At 40.1% G+C, this 25836-nt stretch overlaps 1 protein-coding gene across 1 annotated transcript in view; it reads right to left on the bottom strand.

The window, feature by feature from the left end:
* The window catches only part of GNB1L (G protein subunit beta 1 like), a 46515-nt gene that overhangs the window by 6000 nt on the left and 14679 nt on the right, over positions 1-25836 (bottom strand). Inside the window, exons 2-6 of the mRNA XM_083873664.1 lie at positions 13583-13710; positions 13212-13337; positions 10906-11068; positions 7160-7258; positions 1790-2005 (exon numbers count right to left, since the gene is read on the bottom strand). Of these exons, the coding sequence (XP_083729790.1) occupies positions 1790-2005; positions 7160-7258; positions 10906-11068; positions 13212-13337; positions 13583-13698 (720 nt within the window). The 5' untranslated portion in view covers positions 13699-13710. The remainder of the gene's footprint in view (positions 1-1789; positions 2006-7159; positions 7259-10905; positions 11069-13211; positions 13338-13582; positions 13711-25836) is intronic.

Below are 25836 nucleotides of genomic sequence, written 5' to 3'. Positions count from 1 at the left end.
GATGCATTTTTTAGGGCATTCATGCTCCCATGAAGCACAGGAACATTGCTTTTGTAGCTTATAATACTTGGCACTTAAATTTCTTGTGAGGCAACCTTCTATCTCTCAGTGTGAGGTGCTGAAGATGTAGCTAATCTTACATCCCCTGGGAATGGGAATAACAATATTTGGACTATTTCAGGTGAATGACTGTTTCTCCTGTGAATTGTATGCTTAGCCCTGCATACAGTTAACTCATTAGTGAAATGTGCTGTAAAGAACAACATTTTCTTTTACTTTAGGAAAAACGTTTAGCTATAATTAATAGGACAGAACAGCTTTCTCTTCACCACCAGAGTATTTGGAAATTTAAGAAGCCTGTCATGATGTCAGATTTCTGTCACCTTGACCTTAGAGAACGAGTCTCAATACCAAGTTTCTTACTGGGATTGCTCATCTTCCTTCCACATCCCTGAGTTCAGTACACCTGGTGCAGATGGTGAAGAGCAGGGGGAGGCAAACAGGACCAAAAAAACAGCAAACCCAAACCATGACAACTGTGTATCAGACACCTTCACTGCTCGTTCAGAGTGCAGAGTGCCTCTTTCATGTGGTGTTGTGTTGTATATTAAGGTTCAGCTGCCTCCTCAGTGAGTGCCATGTCCTCCAAACTTCACCGGGAGTGGCTGTTTGCACTACACACACTTGGTGCCCTGCCATGCCAGAAATGCAAGTGCTGTGGTGATGCCTCATGGATTCCACACCTTTACAGTGTCACCACTGGACATCCCAGCCTGTGCTTTTCTTCCTACCGCACCATTCTGAAAATAGCATTAACTTGCTGTACTACTTAAAAAAAAATCTCCATAAAAGCTGCAAGGTGCCCCAGCAGTTATTGTTCTCCCATGAACTGGTGTATCCAGCAGATCTCTTCTCAAGGATGACATGGGCACACAGGGGCTGATTCAGGCCATCTCCATTGTTCATGGGACAACTGCCACTTCCAAAAGGTAAAAGCACCCAGCAGTGGAGAGGCTGTGCAGGGGCTATTTCAATTTTCATGAGCCTTTTTGCACTTTATTTTCACACAGACATTTCCAGATTGTACTTAACACCTTGGCCCTGTTAGAACACTTGCTAAAGCTGTCTAGATGAAAGCAGTATTTATGGCCATCCCCCAGCACAGCCTGAGCTGGGGGTTACATGACCACATTGTAACCCAGCCATTCACAGTACCACAGCTCAGACATGAACTGAGGCAGCCAATTGCCTGACTTTGTCTCTGGCTGGGCCCTGTAGGTGCCAAAAGAAGCTGGGTGCCTAAACCTCATGTCCTCTTGGTGCTACAGGGCTACTCCTACTCTTTCTGCTTGTGAAGTATTTAATGGAATACTTCTGTCTTTCCCACAGTGGAAAGCTCGCTCTAGCCATTCAAGCAGAACGTTTGGAAAAGCAATCTTTTGTTTCTCATTTTTATAACTCATTTATAATGTTTAGGGCATTCTGAGAGCTGGATACTACCAATGTGATAAATGAAGATACAGAGGCAATGGCTTGAGTAATGCTAGGTCTGTGTGCCTGTTGCAACTTTGGTAAAACCAGAAACATGTGAGAGAGGGGATTTTTATTTTTTTTTAAATCCTCACCATCTTTTGCTAAGTCTAGTCCATAGCACAGACATTCTAACCAGTCTGTGATTAATTAGCTAGAGATCTGCAACAACTCCTCTTCATGACTAAATATTTTTTTAGTCTATCAAACTGTTAGTGCAAAGTGGGATAAATGACACTAGAGGGCCAGTGATCCTGACCTGGAGGTTCTGTTGCTCATTGAGGCTCCAGATGCTAAGCACCTTTTCAGATGAGCCCGAGATCCCCTTGGCCTTCTCCGAGTCAAAGTCAAGGCTCATCACTGGCTCCTGGTGGCAATTGAGTTTGCTCAACACTTTTCCCATTGACACATTCCAGAGGACAACTGATCCGTCTTCATAGCCAGCCAGAAGCACAGGTTGTGAACTACAGTTGAGCTGATTAAGGAAAAACAAAATTGTTTGAGAAATAAATAGTCTGTTAAGAAAATTATCATCCCAGTGTAGGTTTTAGTCCAAGCAGCAAGAGAATAATTTAAAATGCTGACTGGTGTAGAAGTGAAAAACGTTTAGATGTCTGAATATCAAATTTTGATATTCCATCCACTTACAGAAAGCATTACTATATAATACACACTTACAGGTTTTATATCTACATAGCAAATTCTAAATTTTATATATATTATACATATTTAACATACACACACATGTATATATATACACACAGAAGGAGAAAATTTCTCTCTGAAAATCCAGTGTAACACCTGAAAAGAGCCTGCCTGAAATTTTCAGGAGTTTTACTTCATGGTCTGAACTTTCTTTGCGCTTCATAGAAAAAATTCTGCAGAGCTGAGTTACTCTGAAGCAATACAAGCCTGTGTGGGCATTGAGAGGTGCCGTGCTCAGGGATGCCAGTTGCACATGCCAGGTGTGGATTGCCTGCCCAGGTACCCCCCAGTGCTCGAAGGTAAACACTGAACCTGCAGCAGGAACTGCTGGGTCAGTCACCAAGGGGTTAACGGGCGCCCAAGTCCCACTGTAACCAATTGAAAGCTACTTTGATTAATGATGTCACAGGCCAAAGGGCAGGGCACCCTGGGCAGACACCTAATTTATTTAAGCCTCTGAAATAACTCAAAGAAGGGAACATTACTGGATTACATGTCACACTTAAGGAAAATATTCATCATTGCTCCAGCCAAAAGACTAATGATCCTGTAAGCAGTACCTGGTTACAAGAGTGAAGATGCAAATCCCTAATGCAAAGCAACTAAAAACCCGGCATCTGTTCATGCCAGTTATTTCTTTAATAGGAGAAGAAATATCAAAATAGACACTGGGATTATTACCACCTCATGTAGGCACATCTAAGAAATATATCCAAGTGGGTATTCAGATCTTTACAAACACTGTCTGCTCCTACAGAATTTGTTTGCTCAGTATTCAATTAAGATAAAGGTAAAGAGCATAAAGAATTAATTTTTACCAGTATCACATTATTGAATGAGGTCAAACTCGCTAGCTGTCAGTGTCATGATACAAACCTGTAGTGGCCAAAGGCTCACTGCCTCTACTAATGGTCCAGACTGTTCTCCCACTGGTTATTCTGTGTTCTGGGGGAGTTAAACTAACAAGAGATGGGTGGTCTTGATGCCTTGAGAAGGCTGACCTGGAACAGAGACTAGACAGAGCTAAGAGAATTAAGCAGGTATTTATTAAAAGGCCTTAAAGGATAAACCTTGGGCAAGAAAAGAACCTGGCCAGGGCTACACCCAGAGTGGACCCAAAATGGTCACAAAAGGGGTGACCAGTCATGAGGTCTCACACTTTTATAAGTTTTGGTTCATTTGCATATGGGGGTTTAATTGTCCAATTACAATTTCAGATTATGAAGTCCCATCCTTCTTGTTTTCTCTCTTCAGTTCACTGTTGTTTGTGCTTTTGGGCCTGAAAACTTGTAACAGTTGTCCTTGGTCTCCAGCATATTTGTTTTGTCTACCTACCCTGTGAAATAAGAGCTGGCTAACAACATGAGGCTCAGAGCTACACCCCTAGGCAGCACAGAATCTGAAAAATATGAAAGTTGAAACTTAAGGCATCAGTCTGAGCAACATGACTGCCAAGTACCAGCCTCATGTGCTTCTTCGGCCTTAGCCTAGAAAAGTGTTTGAGGAATAGAGCTCACTGAGCAGGGAGCATTGCTCCTTAAAAGAAGGAAACCAAGGGGAAATCCTTGTAAATGTGGGAAATCCCCTGTATCATCCTTCTGAACGGGTCTGTCCACACCTGGGATCTTGGAGGAGCCTCCTTCCTTCCTTTTAAATCATTTTTCCTTTGAAAAGGTAGGGAGCATGCTCTGGCTAGAAAGGCCCATAAAGCAGGTTTCTCACAGTGCTCAGAAATATGAACAATTTTTCTGTCAAAATTTTGATTTGCTAAAATAATATAACATCAGAGCAATAAATACATTGAGTCAGATACATGTAAATTAATGTTAACTCATCAGGTATTTTGGATGAACTGGGTTTTGATACCAGATATCAAAAAAATTTAAAATCTCAATAAAATGAGCATTCCAGATTTTATTTGTATTTAATAAAGTGTAAAATCTTCAAAGCAAAACAAAGTATTTCATAGGGACTTTCAAGTTTAAAGAAAGCCCCCAGTTTAAGCATAAAACAACCCCACAATTATTTGTGCTGCTCTTCTGTGAGCACAAGACTCCTCAGAGCTGGGGTTTCACAGAAGTTGTAGCTGTCATCAGGCAGTGACACATCAGCTCCTCTTCCTACTCCGAGCAGGATGGTGGCTTCCACAGGAGCTCCTCACCCTTCTGCAGACAGCAGAGACAGGTGAGTGCTTGGCATCTCAGGAATGCCAAGCAAAACTTTTTATTTTTTTGTGCTGTGGGTATTGCACTTTAGATTTGAAAAACAGTAGTTTGCAAGTGAGATCTAAGATTGGTGTGTTTTAAATCCCAAGTACTGTTTCCTATGAAATGCAGGTCTCCCACACTACATTTTCCTGACTTTCCTAACCATATGAACTGTAATATTTCAATGGATACATGAACTAAAACAATAAAAGTTATTGAAAGATCAGTGGAGCTCTTGGTCTGAGCCTGGTCTCACCAAGCAGCGCTTCACAACGATCTATTTATTTCAATTCCCAATAACAGACACTGCTGGAGAGAAGTCTCACCATTCATGTTGTGTTTCAGTAGAAAAATTAGATTATAAATCATTGCTCTTCCTAAGCAGAACATTTTGTTGTTGCATTTGGATAACTGTCAAGGAAGGAAGAAAAGGTGATCTGCTGTCAACTCAACAGGAATAATTGCAATAGTTTATATAAAGTAATAACTCGGCATTTCCAGTTTCGACATGTATTATTCTTGTTGAATTATTTTGTTTGCATCATTATGCAATATGATGCCTTCCCCAAGGAGTACAAAAAATTTAAGGGAAGACTATCCTTACTCCTACAAATCCTACTCCACCCAATTAGTAATAGCAGGAAGGTGTGAAACTGAAGGGACAATGTATTTAAGAACATGAATCTTCAAAAGAAAGTGAATCTACTAATATCTTTAAGGACAAACCTACAAAAATAAGGGGGAGAAGTGCTCAAAAGAACAAAATAAATAGCTGCAAGCTTTTCGACTGCTTAGGAGAAGCCAGTGAGGCTTAATCTACAACCTAACCTCACTTGCCTTCTGCTCTGTAGTAAAGTTTCTCTTTCATGCTGCTGCTGGGGAGGTTTGTTGTTTCCCTGAATTGCAGAAAAATACGATGGTACCTGGCTGCAGCCCCCAAACTCTCATTGGACAACCACCCCAAGCACTCTTCTTTCAGATCTTTATGGGGCTCTCCCTGTCAGCTTCTGTTTCAACTTGTTAATTTACTGTGCCATAAGCAACACCAAATAGTCTCTTAGGCAACCCCTGAGTGCTGGGCTGGGAGTGCTCATCTCCCGGGTATGTCTGGATTGCCCAACACAGCTGTGTACAAAGAAATCCTGGAGGGCCTCTGTCCAGGAAGGGGTGCAGCTGGCTGAGCTCGTGTTCTCCTGGTTTATGGTTACAGGGTTACTCAGAGAGCCACTTCCAGTGCAACCACAGAACAGGAGGAAGAGCATCACTTTGGTACACCACATGCAATTATTTCCCTTAAGGGTATCCTCTTCCTTGTGCCTTTAAACCAAGTTACACACATTTCTAAAAAAGCAAATACAGCTGTGAGACTCTGAGGGATTATCTATACTTGCCTGGTGCAGTCTAGGAAGTTATGGTGAGTTCTCAAAGTCAGAATTTGCATGGAATAATTTACCTCTCCCAGTTCCCAGTCCTCTGCTTTATCTCCACTGGCAACAAAATCAAAAACTATATAAAATTAAGTCTCTGCACCTGCTTTGCTTCCTAGAGGAATATCAATATTAATGCATGTAGAAATTATGGCAAGACAGAGGACTTCTTACACAGGCAAGAAAAATTTTCAACACTGAACATTTCCACAGTTATCTCCATCTTATTAAAAATGTTGAGGAGACAGAAAGACCCATTCATTTCATCAAGCACTGAACACTGATTGCATTTTTAGGAGAAACTTGTTTAACAAAAGCCTAATCAGCCTAGCTAATTTTCTCCTTTTTTTTTTTTTTTTTTTTTTTTTTTTTTTTTTTTTTTCCTAGTTTTTAATTACAGCATGGAACTTCAACTGTGTCCTCTCTTGACTTTTGTCTGAAGTCAGCAGTTGAATTCCTCTAGATTTCAGTCTGTTCAGGATCTTCTGGATTCTGGATGAAGACACTGAGGCCTCAAACTTTGACTGATAATATTTTCAACTGAAACCAACACAAATGTTCCAATGAGCCTGCAGGAATTAGACCCCTGGCACCAGCTCAGTTGTCCTGTAGACCTGTAGCAGTGTGTTGTCAGGGGGTTACACGGGAATCAGCTTTGCCACCGGTTCTCTGAAGATTTCAAGCCAATCATCTGAACTCCCTCCTCCCTCTACTGCCACCTTTTTGTATTACTTGTGTTCACTCTTTGCAGCCCATAAACATTATTTGCTCAATATTTTGCAAATACTGTTTTTTTTCACTAATTACTTTTATTTATCTTTTTGTCTGTAGTCAGTACCACCATAAATACTTTGTTCCTACTGTATGTCTGTAATAGAAATGTTCATAGAGTGTTTCCTCATCCTGAGGGCACTGAAGTGAATGGAATCTGCCATTAAAACCACTGTTTTTTAGCAACCCAAACATTTCTCATCATTCTTAATGCAGTGAGAAAACCAAATCAAACAACTGGCTTTGGTAAGTCACTCATTTTCCTCTTGATTGATGCAAAAACTGTATCTATCCTAAGGATACAAAGCTTTCCTTGAGCATTTGCAAATCTTCCATTAAAGCTTGGAAAGCTCTGAAAGTTACATTAAGGATGTTCACAAATCTTTCCCCCCTTTAATAGTATAATTACTTGATTGGTTTGATTATAAATCAAAATCCAGGTGAAGAAAGATTCATGTGCTTTATATAAAATGAATCACAGAGAAAACATTTCACAATTAGCAGGCGCTCTTGCCTTACCTGCCATAACTTCAGACACATGGGCATGCCCAGCTTGGCTCCCACCTCTGGCTTCAAGGTACAGACTGACGTCTTGGATGGCAGCTCCAAAATCTGAACCTGACATCAGGAAAACAAGAGGAGTTGGTCAGGCTCCAGGTCAAAATTCTGCTGTTAAAAATACAAGTCTTTTAAGGTGATTAAGGTTAGTATAAGCTCTTCCAGTAAAAACTGTCTGGAGGAAACTGAGAAATGCATGCTAAGTTGGAGCTGTAAGGGGAATCTACAGCTAGCTAAAGAAGTACATTGTTTTAGGAAAGACCAGACAAAACTGCTAGAGTTAACACATCCTCTTCTTCCACTCTTCTATTTAATTACAGCCTACTTTTCAAACAGTGGATGACATTGTGCACACAACAGATAATGCTGCAGACTGCTTAACACTCCCCTTGCTTTCTTTCCCCTTTTTCCAGCTCTGTTGCCAATTTTTTGGCTGTATTCGCCTGTGAACACTTGCATTCTCCCCTCTGTGCTGTTGTGGTAACACAGTGTATACATGCAAAGGGGATTTTTATTTACTGCTGACTGCACTAACAATTCGTCACTCCAGAACTACTGGCTAAGGCCGGCTGCAGTGGTGTCTGCACACAGGTATTTTTAACACAATGCTGTGTGACCCTCTCTAAAGCAGGGTCAGACAATGCTGTGTTAAACACCTGTTCTCTCTACAGAGCAGCTTCCATTGTTGCTTGCTCCAATGGTAATGAATCATGGACTGGGCTTGAGAGGATTTGATTTCTTTCTTTTTATTTTTTTTAAACATTGGGCAAGTTGTTCCTCTGCCAAGGAAGTAGCTCATTTCCACCTCAGGATGATGGCAGGCAAGATCAGGGGAGTCTGCCTTTTTAGTTTGGCACTGGAAGATTTTGACACTCTTGATTGACATGGCAGTGCCTCAACCCTGGGCTGGTTCTCAAGCCTGGAATTCTGGAGAAACAGAAGCTCCTGGGTATCAAAAACCTGCTGCCAGGAACGTTGCTGTTTCTCACATGCACGCTTAATCACCAAGGTGATCTTTTCTTCTAATTAAATAAACAATGGTCTGCATTATGTGGCAAAATTAAACTACTTGAAACATTTGATAAATCCCATATCACCAGCCATTCTGGGCTCTTCCAGAATGTGCAAGAGCCCAACAGCGCTGTTGGACAGCCCCAGTCGTGTGAATTTCCTTAAGCATCTGAGATGAGGTATTACACAAATATGGCTCCTCTGGGAACCATCAATCAAGACCACGGCAGCTGCGATGGCTTTCCAATCCCATACCTTTAGTTCAAAGCTTGCCAGAACATCTTCCTATTTCTAGAGGCTGTCAGCCAGGCTGCCAAAAGCCAGCTGCACTCTAGGACTGCGAGCACAGTGTACTGCACATAACATACAGAACGTTTTCGAAAGCCACTGGGCAATAGAGCAGGAAACTCTTTTCCAGATTTGAGGAATAGTGACTATAGCCAAGAGCCATCCAGTCTGCAGACCAAACCTGGGAACAGACCAAAGTCTGATCATCTGGGAATTCTGGTTCTTTGGAGCTACACTCTTAACAAAAGATGCTTTTCTCTCGTCAACTTTCTTGCTATCAACATAATGACCAAGTTAGCTGTGGCAGGAAATGGGCTATAAATATGAAGATGACCTGCCCTCATCTTGTCTCTTTCATCACTGTCTCTCCAAAGGGCATTGCCTCCTAGGCAAGACCAAAACTGCAACTTTTATTACATAAAGAAGGGTAAGTGTGCTGTGATAAATGCACTTCTGCAGGTTACAAGAAAAAACCAAATCTTCTTTGCTTTACTTTGACTAAAAACAGATGAACTGGTACAAGGACTACAGTCAGGCTTGCAAAGGCCAAAGAAAAACAATGAGAAAAGCTTTGTGCAGAAGGCAGGCAGGCATGAGCTGCTGCCTAAACTGGATTGACAGTTCCAGAGACTGTCTGTGTTAAAGGCAAGTGAGCCTTAGAAATAAATACTATTTCACATATTTTGACAACTGTAACCTAAAACTTGAAGTTCCGTGTTTATATTGGTTTTGCTTAATAGGAGAAAGATTTGCCTTTGCCTGAGGTTAATAGTGTTCCTGGGTGGCTAAAACTGGCCACAAGGAAACACACCCTTTCTCTTTTTCACATTAATAAAGCTTTTAACATGTTTCTGGCAAATTGGCAAGAAAAGTGCATGTAACTCATAATTGGTGATTTAAATGCAATCATGAACAAATAAATGCCTGTTCAGATCTCATTATTTATGGACTGAACCTCCTTTAAGACAAAATTACTCTTTTTTTGGACACCAGCCAAGCATAAACACTTATTAAGTCTTAATTTTAATCATAAGCTGCAAATGTACTGTGTCTCACACAGTGCTGCCTATTTGGAAGCACTATATATTATGGGAGCTTATGTGAATTTATTGAAACATGACACAGTTCTAATGCAAAGGTTCACACACAGAGTGGAACTTTTTTACCTCAGGAGACTGCAAATCATTCTCCTCTTGCAGGGCCCAAGCAAACAAATGAGAATAAAACAGAGATGAGTTGTAAGCGACACCGGGGTAAACACCTTCTATTTGGGTCAGTTGATTATTTAATTCTTCATTACCGCGACTTCTCCGGCTGCCACGAGAATGCACTTGTCAATTTTTTTTAACTTAAGTATTATTGAGCACTGCTGTAAAATGGAGGGAGTTCTTTGTTTGATCAGAGCAAGGTATGGGACTTAGAATGGTTGTATTTACTGGTGCAGTGGCTGTGTCCGCAGGCATATCTAGTTCTGTAAAAGGCTGAACATTCTGGCTGTGAGTCAACAAAATATTTAAATATGTGCTTAACTTCTATATAATAAAAGGATCACATTTTCTTGCAATACAGGCACTTATTACTTTGTGTATAAAATATGTAAATTGAAGTCCAGAAAAGCACATGAACTTTTATGCTTATCAGCAATTTGCATTTAGCTACAATATTTCTTTTCATATTTATGCCACTTTTTTCTTCTTTCATATTTTTGGTATTTTTATGTCAAGTATTTGGTATTATTTTTGTGTGATGTCCTCAAATAATCTGTTCTAGAAAACAAAACTGTAATTTCTACAAAGCAGAAGTGGACATTGCCAACAAAGCTGTCAGTCAGTGAGGGCTGTGATAGTGGCATTAGATGTGGACTTATCCAGTAGGAACTGAAATGGACCCTGCAATTATCTCACAGAGCAAACCTCTGGCTGGTAATAGTAATTCAACTATTTCCAACCCCAGTTGCAGGTAAGGAATTAGCCTGGGGTGAAAGACCACATATTGCATTACAAATCACCTGCACCTCCCCTCTTCTTGCCAGACCCAATTCAGCTTCAGACGGAATATAAGCTCCTCCATCAGAGGACAGACCTGCTGACCATTAGTTCCCCAGAAGGACCCTTGTTCCCAGTATTCAGCAGCACCAGAAGAGTTTTCAAAACTCCTACACGTAAAGATCAGCAGCTGCAAATACTTCAATGCCAGACAAATCTTGGGATGGTATCATTGTTATTAAAGCATGAGTTATACCATCCAGTCATCCTTGTGGCAGTAAAATTAGTGATTAAACCCCCCAGAGTTCTTGTGCTGCCTGCTCTTGAGCAGAGAATTCAACAGCACTGATGTTTCCCTCCTGAACTATGTCATTTCAGTACCAAAAGCAACCTCTCAAGCACAGAGAAAGAGACACTTCCTACCTCCTCCAGGCTTCTGGCTGCCATGGCCATTAGCCAGCGTCCCTGTGCCACCTGTAACAGAGAGCATCTGCAGAATCCCACATGCTCCGTGAAGACAGAATCCGTCACTGAAGTCCGTCCTTCTGCTAAATCCCACAAGCAGATCCTCTGGTCGCGCCCCTGACTGTTACAGTAAAACAAGTTATCCATGAGCTGCAGTCTGAGGAAGCCTGGCTGCCTGCAGGGCAGTAACTCGAACTGGGTCTTTGACAGTAAAGGACCAAGCTTCAAACAGCTTCTGTGGGGGTGTTAATTGGGTGTTTCATGAAATGTGGGGGAGTTCAGTGTCCCCGAGACCACCGCCCTTGTGTGGACTGCAGAACTGGCCAAGTGGTTCAACGGTCCCTGGGAGGGGGAGGACCTGGGAGCCAGTCAGATACACTGCAGTCACAGTGTCTGTTTCCTTGTGCAGAGGACCTGATCAGGCTGAGTTGTGCTATTTATATGTGAGCGTATATTTATAGAGTCTCATGAGCATTTGAACACATACACAATAAAAAATACATTTTATCACTGATTAGATCTAATTTAAAAGGAAACAAAAGTATCCAAAGATTCACACATGTAACAGTCTATCACCCTAGCAATGAAACAGAAATGTCATGTGTTGACAGCTGAAAGACAAACAGAAAGATGACAAAGACCTCATCATAGATAAGTAAAAAGTGACAATCATCCAGTGGTCAGCTTCCCACAGGCAGGGCACAGAGGCCCTAGGACCAGCACGTGTGGAGACACAACAGAGAGGGCCTGGCTGTGAATGCTCAAGGAAACGCTGTGGCTGAAACACCCAAGGCCAGGGAGCAGCAGCAGCTCCTCCGAGGTGCGAGTGCAGCTCCCACAGACTCCTCGGCACAGCCCCGTCCCACAGGCTTTGTGCTGCTCCCAGACAGGCAGAGCCAGGAGGCCACACAAAGGACACAGCAGGAATTGCTGCAGATTTATGTGATCCCACTGCCTCTGGGACAAAGTAGTACTGTGCAGAAGCTTCCAATTCATAAACTAGGGTAGTACAGGATAGAGTAGCACATGTTATCACCTGGGCAAAAAGTCATCAAAAATCCCTTGTCCTACTTTAATTAGCAGTACCACCTGAAGAAGTATGAAATCAAAACAGAGGAGATGTAAATCTACAGATGGTTGGGACTTCTTCAACATCTGTGCTGTTCAGCTGAGTGACAAACTGACACAACATTTATAGCACTGGGGATACAAACAGTGTGATATTGCAAGAAGTTGTTGTGATTTAGCTTTACAAGAGAGAAATATAAGATACAGGTAAATGCTGTAAATGCTAAAACTGCACTGCTATGTGAAGTGATAGAACTAAACAGCAAAAAGGAGGTACGGAAAAACTCTATAATTATACAAACAATGCTCATTCAGTATGATTTTACGGGGGAGAGTGTTAATAATTGTACTTAAGCAGATAAGAAATATAAATGCTAATGAGTTCCACTGTATATTATGAGATGTCTTCTCTAGATAAACATGTCAGAACACCTCCTAATCATACAGACACTTTGGCATCTACTCTAGATCACCTGTCTAATCCAAAGTACACAAATCTTCCTGACCTTCCTTTGCTAAACAAGAACAGAAGGTATTTTGCAACAAAGCAAAAGCATGAAACTCAGAATTCTTGCTCATTTTCAGTCTTCTCTCCATCTTTGTTTGATTCCTTCCTTCCTTCCTTCCTTCCTTCCTTCCTTCCTTCCTTCCTTCCTTCCTTCCTTCCTTCCTTCCTTCCTTCCTTCCTTCCTTCCTTCCTTCCTTCCTTCCTTCCTTCCTTCCTTCCTTCCTTCCTTCCTTCCTTCCTTCCTTCCTTCCTCCCTCCCTCCCTCCCTCCCTCCCTCCCTCCCTTCTTCTCCATCTCTCCTTTATTTACAAATTCTTTTTTTTCAATCTTCCCCAAGAACCAGCAGTGAAAAGTTTGTCAGCTTCAAATCCAAGTGTATTTTCTTGACCCAAAGACCTCACCTGTTCTCAGTAAAGATACTACAGGTCCCAAGTTGTTATGATGTCATAACATACATCATAAAAAACCAAGTTGTATTTTTTTTCTCTCCATTTTTTGTTCTAGAGTTTTTCTGTCTTTTGTACTTCAGTACATTTCCATATGTGCTGGAGAAACTCTAAGTGATTCCAGAATTAAGAGAATCCTTTGTGTCCCTGGCCTCCCTTTTTTTTTTTCCCTTCAATCACAGACACACAAATATGTCACAGAGACAAGAATAATTTCACTGGTTTTTGCCTGCTTTGCTAACCTGAGAAGCCTGTCTTTACCACCCATTGTCTCCACGCAGTAGACAGATTTTCTTCCATGGCCATCCAATGCTGAGTCCACTCTGTGTGTTTTCAGGTTCCAGACATGGATAAACCCATTCTCAGACCTGGTAATAGGAAAAGATGCTTTTAGTGTGAGCAGTGCATGGAGGTGATCAGAGTCTGATGCTTTGCCTTTGTTTGTTTGTTTTGTTTCCAAAACTGAAGCTGTATGCACAAGGAACACACCCATCACGCAAACCCATGCATGCTGCTTTTTTCCCCAGAAACACTTTGTGAAAATAATACATTTCAATTCAAAATGAAACAACCATATGATGCTCAGCAGAGCCAGAAATCCTGGTGTATTTACCCAGAAAAAAGAAGGGGGATATCAGGTTCTGGGCCTCCACAGGAAAAATGCAGAGTGTGGACTGCAGCACTGGTGCCTCTAAGTACGAACTGTGGATCCGGAGGTGGCGGAGCCATTGGAGCAGTGAACTGGAGGGGTGAGAAGCAGACAGAGATATCACAGAGGGTAAGTGAAATGACTACTGAAGTGAAATGACAACTTTAACTATATTCTGAGCAGGACAATTGCTTCTCTTCTTTCCATTTTGAATTTTCATTATTGAATGGCCTTTCTATTTGCCACTCAGTTGAGGGTGAAGTATTTCCTCTTAAGATGAGCTGACGAAGCAGGTGTCCAACCTGCTCTTTGCTGCATTCCTCTCTCAGCAAGGTGCTGAGCTGGCCATGTGCACACACCTCTCCCACACTTCTAAATCCCAAACTGATCAGCTGCTCTCCCTGTGCTAAAGGGAAGAGCTACAAAATACAAGAAATTTGACACCCATAATTTGAGTGGACAAGGAATTTATCATTCTGCTTTAGCCCCCTGGCTAAGTCTTTCCCCTTCCTCCCCACAAAAACACTACTTTTGTGTTTTTTTCAGAAAAGCATTGCAGTGAACATATCAACTGAAAAGAATTTCAGATCACAGAATCACCAGGTTGGAAGAGATCTCCAGGATCATCGAGTCCAACCCAGCCCTAACACCTCAACTAAACCATGGCACTGAGTACCACATCCATTCTTCTTTTAAACACATCCAGGGATGGTGACTCCACCACCTCCCTGGGCAGACCATTCCAGTACTTTATCACTCTTCCTGTAAAAAATTTTTTCCTAATATCCAAACTATATTTCCCTTGGCTCAGCTTAAGACTGTCCTCTTGTTCTGTCAGTGCTGCCTGGAGAAAGAGACCAACCTTCACCTGATAGAACCACGTTTCAGGGAGTTGTAGAGAGTGATGAGGTCACCCCTGAGTCTCCTTTTCTCCAGGATAAACAACCCCAGCTCCCTCAGTCATTCCTCACAGGGTTTGTGTTCCCCTCACCAGCCTTGTTGCCTCCTCTGGACGTGCTCAAGTGTCTCAATGTCCTTCCTGAACTGAGGGGCCAGAGCTGGACACAGCACTTGAGATGTGACCTCACCAGTGCCAAGTACAGGGGAAGAATGACCTCCCTGCTCCTGCTGGCCACACCATTCCTGATCCAGGCCAGGATGCCATTGGCCACCAGGGCACATGCTGGCTCATGTTCAGCTGCTGTCACCAGTACCCCCAGGTCCCTTTCTGCCTGGGCACTGTCCAGGCCTATAACATTGCAGGGGGTTATTGTGGCCAAAATGCAGGACTCTGCACTTGGACTTATTAAACGTCACCTCATTGGACTCTGCCCATCCATTCAACTGTTCCAGGTCTCTCTGCAGAGCCCTCCTCCATTCCAACAGATCGACACACACTCCCAGCTTAGTGTCATCTGTGGATTTACTAACAAAAGACTCAATACTCTCATCCATATAGATGAGATGGGAGTGATGATCATTTCTACACAAGAATCCTATTACTCCAGAGTATTTTAATTTTTGGTTCTAATCATAGTTTCTTGAAAAAAGAAATGCAGTACTTCATATTAATTGAGTGACTATTGTGCTAAACATTTTATTCCAAGAGGTTTGTATTCCCTAAAGGATCAAGAGATGGATGTTTTCAGCTTCATGTCAAATGTAGTCTGAGTCAGCACAGAGCAGGACTGGTATATGGGGGAGCAGGCTGCCCTGTCCCACACAGGAAATGCAGAGAACAATTCCCGATGAGCTCACAGGCACCCACTGCCCTGGCTCCTCACCAGGTATTTCCCTTCACATTAACAGCTTTGCAGACAGCTGTGCACAAGCACTGGAGAAGGATGAAGACAAATTCTCTGTGTTCTGACTTGTTGCAAATGACCCTCCAGACCTCAGACAAGGCAACCAGCAGCTGATTCAACTGGAAGTACAATTGCAGTTCACTGAAAAATGCATTACAATGTCCATTACAAGAAATATTTTCACCATGAAAAGTTTGCTCCCTGACCTGTGGATACCACACTTGTATATCTGCTTCTTCCTTTTTTTACCTAACCTCACATAGAAAAAAGCAGCTTTTGCCACTGCAGGAGTCACCTGTCACCACTTTTTCCCACTCATGCATATATTACCCCAGATTAAACAAAAAGTGTTCTAAATTCAGTAAGGGAAGATCAGCAGGTGTTTGTCTGCCTGCTGGTTCACAGCAGAGGAGCTGCAGAGAATCAGAATGGAGTGCAAGAGCTATGAGTTCCATGGCAAAACAGCCCAACTTTTCATTGCCATCTCACCTCAGTACCAGCTTTTAATTTGTGTTTAATGGATGCACTTGCTAATGCACCTCATTTGCAGGTCTACCTTGAGTGTTTATAGGTCAGTTATCACCATGGTATCTATAGGTTCTAATTAAATGCAATTATCTTTTAGGGCTAGTGATGAAACAGGATTCTTCAGTGTAATGTGCAGTTTTCTCTCAATAGCACTGTGTAATTAGGTAAGAAAATAATGAGCTCAGTGGATACCCTCTGTGTTTTAGGGCCCTGACTCATCTATTTTATGAAGTTGTTGGATGATCCAGACTCATGGCAGGCTGGAGTAAATTTTCAGGTGTACATGATGTGCAGGTTCACCCCCACGGTCAGATGCAGCTCACAAGTGCCCATCTGCAACATGCTCCGCCCATGTTATAAACCTGTCACACCAAGGACTTTGTCCCCAAGGGACACCTCTTTGGGGCACTACAGCTGAGTGCTGGTGCCTTCAAAACAACACTTTGTAGAACCAGATAAATAAAAGAGTAGCTGAGCTTGTCAGAGGAGCAGGGTCCCACTTCATGGTGAAGCAATTCTGGCTCGCTGCACTGAGCAAGGAAATAGAACTGAGGCAACCCAGAGGCTATCTGGGATTACAAGGCAGGTTTTTAATAGCATTTTTCTAATTACTGACACAGAAGTTTTTGCTGACAGACAGCAAGTGTGTGCGTGGCTGTGGGAAGGGTTTTACCTGGCATGAAACAGACACTACTAATGCATGTCTTTACAAGGATGATATTTCAGAAAAATCCTCAGAACAGTTACAGGAAAAAAAAAAACCTACTGAAAACATGCTTTTGAGCTGCAAGCTATTGAAGGGACTTTTTGCTTCTTAGAGTCTCGTTCTTTCCTTGCTTTTCTGCTAATCATATGTGAATCTGGAAATTTGGCTTAATATTGAACCTAATATTTATTGAGTCCTTATTACTTCCTATCATGATTTTGCAAATGAATAGAAGTGTGACAGAATTTAGTGTCTCATTTTCCTTCCAGCAGGTGCTGGAACTATAAAATTTCATCTTTGCTGTCTTTTTTATCCATGAGCTTGGACAAGTCACTTAAGATTTAACAAAAAGTTGTTAGGTACCTACAGAAAGTCCCATGAGTTTGCAAAGAGATGGAAATTTGGGGTACTGGTACTTTAACAACTCCAAGAAAGCACCAGCCTGTTCCTGTTGATACATAAGCATACTCAAAAAAAGGACATTTAGCCTACCTTCGACTCACCAGGTAGCTCAGTGTCTCTACCTTACAGAGATAATGAAGTACACTGTGGTGTACTGATTCAGATAATGGTTATACAGTGCTTTGCTAAGCAGACAGCTACAAACATGCTAAATATGATGACTGTGAGATGGTTAAAGCCTCTGGGGAAATTTTTCAAAAGTGCCTAAGTGATTTAGAAGCCTAAGACTCATTTCCAAATGAATTTTCAATCCTACATCTCTAGGACTTTTTAAAGTTTCACCCCAGGTGTCTAAAAATGAGTTCTCTAATTAGCACAACATTTATTTTCTTGTTAACTCTATCTAGCCTCAGGGAGACCAATCTGTTCTTGTTAACTGGGGATATCTGCAACAAATTTAATTAAATGAATTTGCTTAGTATTTAGTCTGGTCTGAGAGCAAAATCTGGCTCAAGGGCTTGAACAAGCGAAGTGCAACCTACAGAATAAAGTTCATTTAAAGGCATTTCTGGGCTACACTATATGCTTGTCCTTTCACTCTTGTGAAAGGAGTGAAAAGACATGAATATATGAATCATTTTGCTCATGGCAGTATTTGCCTGCAAGACGCCATCACCTGCAAAAGAGGCAACACCTCACCATCAAACTCTTTGGTTTTTTAAAAAAGATGTTCCACCTCTTATTTTTTCCAGCCTTCCCTGTACTGGTAACAGCATCGTCCTTCAGGAGCTGAGCTACACTGATGTGGCACAGACAATGAGAAGGATTTTTCACTGAGTGCACTGCAAACCCTTGGGCTCCTGCATGAGTTATGTTTGCTACGCAATTTGGGAGTGGAAATCCAGCTGCTCAAATGAGGGTTTCAATTAGAGAACAGCTGAGTGCACCACACGTGAGGTACCAGAAAGGGTTTTGTCTAAGAAAATGCATCTGCTAAATGCTAGAACAATTAAATTTCCTTCAAAATTACGTTATTTTAAAGAACAATTCACTATTAATATCCCTCACAAATCTTACTTTGCTTAGGTTGCAATTAGAATAATCCTCAAACCATTTGAATTTCTATGCAGTGGTATTTCAGTATCATCACTTCAGCATTTGATATAAAAAAGTTAAGCTTTTATTTAATGAGAGTCATTTAAAATATGTAAATGTCAAAAGGATTACCTTAGAAAAATCTCTCAGAGAATTAAAAACATTAACAGATTCCCACAGGAAAAATTCCAGCAGAATTCAGCAATTCTCCTGTTCCCACTCCTGTCACTTGTATTTCTATCACACATTGAAGCAAAAACAAATTGCTATTAAAATATCATGCAAACACCCTCCTCCCCCAACAAACTCCACAGTTCACTTTGAGATACTAACAGCTCAAGAAAAGACAGGAAAAAATCCTCTTCTATTTTTCTTTAGGCTTATTTAGAGTAGTAAAACCTCCATGGTAAAAGAGCTTTTTCAGGTATAGGAGAAATAAATCTCCCTAGGCATGTCTGGCAAACTGATTTGGGACTGAAACTAGCAGGTGTGCAGACATAATTACTACTGCAAAATATCCAACACATCCAGGTGTGCTCACAAACAGATACATGAAATCCCTGTTATTTTTTGACAATTCCCAGTCAACCAGGTGCCACCCTCCCAAAGGAAAAATCAGAGAAAAGAATGAATTGAGAAAGATGTGAATAAATTGTTCTTCCCCCATTCCAGGCTTTTTCATTCACACAAAAGCCCTTTTTTTAGCCTGCAGTTCTGTGCCTACCTGCACCCCCTGACAAACTCTGCTCTGTGTCACAGCACTCTGTGCTCTAGTGCATGTGTGTTTAGGAAGTGGGTCCTGAGCTGCAACTGCAGAGGCAGTCAGTGCAAATAACAGACTCCTTCACGTTAATAGCGCAATGCAAACGATTTTGTTTGTTCCATTACATTTGCAATCTCCACCATTAAAATTCAGAGGGCAGCCCTTGCTGTATGAGCTTTCCAAAAGCAACGTTCCCACGTTTCCAGCCTCCAACCACTGCAGACAATGAGGTTTCTCATGGTGAAACCACAAACTACTCTCAGCCCAAGCAACGCCCATAGCAGGGCGCCCATACCAGGGAGTGCCGTGGCCTTTCCTTGTGGCTCACCAGCCTCGACAGAGCCCAAGGGTCCCAGAGCACCCGATTCCCCTCACTGAATTGTGCTAGAACACAGCAGCACTTGGAAATATTTTACACATCCTTGCTTGTCATAAAATGCTGCCTGGTTCTATGGCACTTCTCAGAAGCAGAGAAAGGGAATTTAGCGCTACAAGAACCCATTCAATCAGTAACACTTTCATACATCGTTAAAAGAGATGCCAGACAAATCCACGCAAGTTGAACGAGCTGAAGTTCACCTCATTTGACTGCAAAAGTGAAATTTTTATAGGTTATTGACAACAAATGGTTTGAAGGCAGGTTTATGATTTGGTAAACAATTCTTCAGACATGTTGTGACAAATTTTTAAGGCCAGCTTTTCATTTTGCACGTACAAACCAAAAAATATCGGAACACACTGAAACAGGGAAGTCAGCAATACAAAGAGATGTTGTGAGACTCTTTGCACCCGAGGTGAAAAACAACTCAGCTGTACAAAGAAATGCCTTTCTGGGTCCTGCAGCAAGGTAACAGACAAAAAATACTTAGGGAACATGTGCAAATCCCAAACTAAAAGTCAGGAACCCCACTTTTCTGATTCTTACCCCAGCTGCTCGAAACACAAGATTTGTCTGTTGTGTGCAAGGACAGAAATGTGCACTAGTAAAAGTAAAACCAGCAGAAGCTTGTTCAAGAGATGTGGGAGTGCTACACAAACAGTTGCAAAGGTCAGAGCCCCAGAATATATGAAAATTCATTGGTCAGTCATATAACAATGCAGCTTTCACTTTAAAACTCCCATTTCTATATCTTCAGTGCTAAATTGAGATAGAAACTGTAATATACTTCTAGAGTTTCTTTAAAGCAAATTTAAATAATAATTTACTTCAAGTGGAAATTAGAAATCAGTAGAAATTTTTCAATCAAGAAATTGATGTCAAGCAGAAATGAGAATCAGTGCAAATTTTTGATTTAACTAGTAAATGTACTAATAAAGTACTCAATTTTCAGAGGTAAGGAGAACAAAATGCTTTCTTTTGAATTGCTTATTTATTATATTGCTATTTGCGTATGACTGCCAAAGTAGAGATTAAGTAGAGTTATGTATATTTGCAAGACTTTCTGACTTCAAAACCTAATTAATTATGATAATAACAATATTTAATTTTAAAAAAACCACAACAGCGGACTGGGAGCATTCATTAGCTTGTCCTTGCGCTAGAAAATACCGTATCCAGATACTGTAGACAGATTTCTATCTTGCTTGCAAAACTTGCTCGTCAGCGACACATCAATGTCAAAGAGAATGCGGTGATTTATATGACCTAGTTACAGAATCCTTCATTAGCTGATATCATAAACCTGTTGCCACACAGCCAACATTACAGCTGACAAGAGTCTTTCCTCTTACAGGTTGGGAACACTAAATACTGTCAGAACTTTCATTCTAAATAGTCACCAAATCATTTCTAATGACTAACAATGACTGCCTGCTCGGAAAAACACTTCAAAAGTCTCAGTTTGAGAAGTGCTGAGAACCTCCATTTCCCACTGACTTCTAGGGAAGTTAGGAGTTCATCCTTTCTCAGGAGATCCCCAAAATTACCTTCTCTCTTGACATTTAGACAATGAATGATGGAGGTTTCCACATTTTAATTGTATTAGTCAATGGACAGATAGCAAACAAAATTGCTTATCAGCAACTGGTGATATGCCAAGAAATCTTATGGGAGCAAGGAGAAAATGACTAATAACCGTCATGCAATGCAACACATTTTTAATGATTTCCACTCAGATAATGGCTCCTCCCAGCATTAGCACCTTTTTTGTCTGTAAGCATTCCTTACCTGAAAAAGCCTAAACCACAATATATAAAGATTTTAAGTAATGAAATTTGCAAGAAAAATGTATATAAATGTTAGTGTGCAACCTTCGTGAATACTGAAACCCACGCTTGTGTCTTGAGGTTCAATTTCAAATACTTCCATCTGCAATTTTTTAAAAAGTCACTGTACAACAATTACTTTCTATATGAAAACATAGTTTCAGCATGGGAACAAAACTAAGAATGATTATAATCATTTGAAAGACACTGAGTTAGCATATGGATCTCATTGCCACTTACACATTTTGGTCACTGGAACAAAAAGCTATTAATCAATATGTAAAAGCCATAAATTAACATAAACATTAATCATTCTAATACTCCCCCTGTGTCAGACTGATAATTTTTTTTCAGTCTTTCATTCTGACATATGTGCCTTCAGCTATCAGCTGGTTGACCTTTTTAAACACAATTAAACATTTTGGGCACTGCAAATCTTAGTGAAGTAAACATTTTGGAGACAGACAAATATCATGGATACATTTATGCCAAAAATATGGGGTCTGAAAACGTGAGAGCCCCTGCCTCTCATGTTATTGCACTAGCTTTTAATAAGGGAGCCTAAAATACAGCGTGAAATACAGCTGAAACAGATGAAATTCTAGTATTTCATAAACAGGTTCGAGTTGCAGATGAGGGAAAAGACACCCATCTGTTTTATTTTCTGAAACCATTAATTGCTTGGAAAAGTGCAATGATGTAACTACAGCCAGCCTTGTTTGGAGAAAGAAAGCATAAAAGCCCACAGGAGTTCAGTTCCACAACACAATCTGCGTAAAATTACTGGGGACACAAAAGTCAACAAATGATTAATCACTTAGAAAACTTGAATTTGAATATGCATTTATATATACACAAAATAAGTTTAAAAAAGGATTTATATAAATCTCTCTCTACCTTAACATCAGACCTAGAATGAATTTAAGTTTGTACATGTGATAAATCATTGAAATCTAGCAGAAAATTGATGAGCCAAGGACCATCAAAAGACTGTTTTGAGTAGCCTCTAGTTCAGCCATGCATAGCAATCTGTCAGCCACGGGGCTCTGTCTGCCCATCCTCCTTAATTAGGGGTGCTGCATAGTGCAGCATCAGCCACAAATCTCTTGGTTCCAAGAGCTAATAATGTCCTCAGATAGCATGGCCTTAATTAAACATCTTCCAGACATTTTTGCAGACATTCCGGCAATAATCTTGTTTGGTAACAAACTATTAAAAAGAATTGACAGAGAAGAAATATATCAAGTTGTTACAGCAACTGAAGTTATTTAGGTCAGAATTATATGTCTGCAATTAAGGATTCTGTAACTCTGAGCAATTAAAATATCACTTTATTTGAAAACTAATTAATTCTAAACACATATTTTTCCCATGACAAACTTTTATGATTGTTTAATTTATTCCATTCTAATTACACTTTAATTAATCTACTCTTGTATAATATTATACTGTTATTCTGGCACTTGACCAATGAAGACAATAAATTGATTGCAGTTCCTTTGTGCAAGAGCAGAAACTGTCATGCCAGTTTCAACACCACGTTTATTTATTTGTCTGTTCTATTACTTTTCCTTTCCTCCCACAGGGCATAGGAACATGAAACACAGTACAAATCAGATGACATTTTGTCTTCTATACTTTCTTCTTCCAAGTGTGAAGCATAACAAGAGTTTTCAGAATTAAGGAAAAGTATATGTGACATGATATTATGTAACAAAATATAAGAAATACTAAATTAATTTATACTTATAAAATATGCTCCTTATTAATGACTTATCAATTGATTCTGGAGGTACAGGACTATGTCCAGAGCTGCTAAAAACTGAGCTGCCTCCATGAACATTAAGGTCTGCTCAGGATCTGGCTTGATACAGTCAACAAAAAGGGAGAAAATGAACAAATCCCATTTTCATACCAATCTTAAAATTAAATTAATTCGCTATCTTCCTAAGTTTAAAAGCCACTGCATTTTAATTTTGCATCAAGTCACCTTCAATTCAACTAAAATGAAAGTATATAAATTATTTTATTATGCTATAAATATTGTATTTGGATTAAACTCTGATAAAATAAATATATGCAAATATTTTATTACACATGGACTTTGTTGTATTTTATTTTGCTTTGGCCATACCTGAGGAAAAAATGACTGTTGTTTACAGTCAGAAGTTTTCAATTTTTTTGGTTTTTAATATGAACATCCCCAAAGTTGGCAGTTCTCACTCGTTTTTTAGGAGGAGACAGTGAGAACTGACACTTTATGAAGACACAACAAAGCAATCTACTTTTCATACACTTTTAAAACTTCAGCTTGTGTTCCTGGCTTCCTTCTGCTTATGAAATACCCCCGGACTGTGTACGCCTCACCATGGGAGAGATGCCGTGCAGAGGGAGGCAATTAAATTAAACTACACTGCAAGTTGAGCTCTGACACTGCTTCCCAAAGTATTTCTTTTACTTTAATGACACAGTTTACATTTCATCGAATTAAAAAGACAGGTACAAAATACATTCACAAAATATGTATTCACCAAAAGAAGAAAAAAGACTCTGCAATTAGCTGAACAGGCTATGTACTTCACCAGCATACGGTGAGAGTTGCATTTATATCAGAATATTGTATGTATTTTCTACTCCCACGTTTATATTGTAATTTGTTTCATAACAGTTAAAAATATACTCTAAGACTGCAAATAGTAAACAAGATAAATTGACATAAACATAGAAGGAATATTAAATAACCAAGGGCAATTCCTATTTACGACCAGCTTGTATTTTGAAATCCAAATTTTGGATCTGATCTCTGCTTGTCCAAACTATCAGACAACATCGGTGAGGTGCTCAAACAAGGGAGGGTTTGCAGGGTGCATTCATTACACTGGTATTTCATAAAGCATTTTCTCCTAGGGAGCTTTCTGCTTCTGTGTAAACTACAACACATCTCTGAGACCAGTGTTATTCCCTGCCCTTCTCTGGAGCTGGAGAAGCTGTGGCAGGGACAGTAAGTGACCTCCCAAGGTGGCACAGTCCCCACAACTGGGATTAGGACTCCACTCGCTCACTCCAGGCACAGACGGCCCGTTCCCAGGGACACTGAGATTCACATGCCATAGAGTATTTTAAGAAACAAAGCAATGTGGACAGTCTGTATCACTTCGTTAGATTAAAGCTTTAAATCCTTATTCAGGTCAGAAAAATCTTCTCAGGGTCAGAAACAAACTGCATTTCAGTAAAGACCATCACATTTGGTACATAACACTTTACTTTCTCCAAGAACCCCTTCAGCATTGAACAGGAAGAAAAGACTTAGTATTATGTACACCACTTTTAAATATATGACTCAAAATGGCAGATTATTAAGTATTTTTATGTTATGAAATAGCCACCAAAATTCAAGCTTAATTATTAATAGTATGTGTCAATTATCTACTAGGATTCCTGCTTCATACAGTGTAAGTACTTGGATAAGCCAAGTTAGTGGAGATCATCTTAGCTGAAGAACTCTAGTAGAGATCACTATAATTCCACTGCAAACAGGAAAGACATTTACAAAGCAAATACTACCTGAATATCAAATGAAAAAAAAATTAATGTTTATTTTAACAATTTAGGCTAAGCTTACACTTTAGACATAACTATTCTTTCATGCCATTTTGATCACATATATCTACATCTATTTTACCTAAGTATGTAGGGTGCATCAAATGTTAAATATGCTCATCTCCAAGCATATGAGCATTTGCTCATATGTTGAACAGTTAAATTGTTAAACTGTGATGGATATTGATAAAACACTGGTTCCACATTTAATAGGTTGAATACTGATGATGCTTAATTCCCAGTTTCTGGTACTGTTTCCTGTGTCTGTCATGTTCTGACCAATTAATTTCTCTATGCTTTAATGAGTAACACTAACTACTATTTAGCAAGTGGAGGGAAATTAACCCAAAGTTACAGACTGGAGTTGCAGTTTACACATTTAACTTCAAGCTTCACTCCTCTCATCCACCATGAATTACTCCTGACCAAAAATGTAGTGAAAAATACAACACTGTTTCACTGCATTAATTTGAAACTTTGAACAATTCTGCTGTACCTGAACTTGAACTCCCAGCCTTTGAATTTGTGCTCAACAGCCCCCATTGTACCGTGCTTTTATGCTGGCAGGAACCAAAGTGTCAATCTTTCATCAGATAATCAGATTATGTCATGTTCTGACCAAATTCATTAGGAAAACTTTTACCAACCCTATTATCTCAAACCAGAAAATCTAGATCAAAGTATAACCGATTTTACAGCACAATAAAACTGTTATAAATATTTAAACATTAATTAAATGGCCCCTTTTGTTAAAAGTAAATAAATAATTGAAAGCTACCTCTGCTTATAAGTGCTATCGAATGCAACCATATTTATCACGTTTCTAAGAAAACCAGGTTCTATATATGGTGGAGAGTGGGGAGAAAAGCACTTAAAAGTCATTTGAGAAGATGGAAGGTGACTGGACTTTTAAACCATTTGCCTAAAGTAAGTCACACTGAGTGCTCATTCTGGTGACAAAGCATTAATCCCTGAATGTCTTTGTTAACTCCATTCACACTGGACAATTGTATCTACTTCATGCAGATGTGCTGGATGGATGCTACATTCAAAAGGAGAGAAGAAATCCTCTTTAAAGAAATCCTACATTATTCTCAGTAAATGCAATTGTATT

The sequence above is a fragment of the Zosterops lateralis genome (assembly GCF_965231275.1).
Source record: "Zosterops lateralis genome assembly, chromosome: 17".
Classification (NCBI taxonomy): Eukaryota; Metazoa; Chordata; class Aves; order Passeriformes; family Zosteropidae; genus Zosterops; species Zosterops lateralis.
This window is presented reverse-complemented; position numbering and strand designations above follow the sequence as displayed.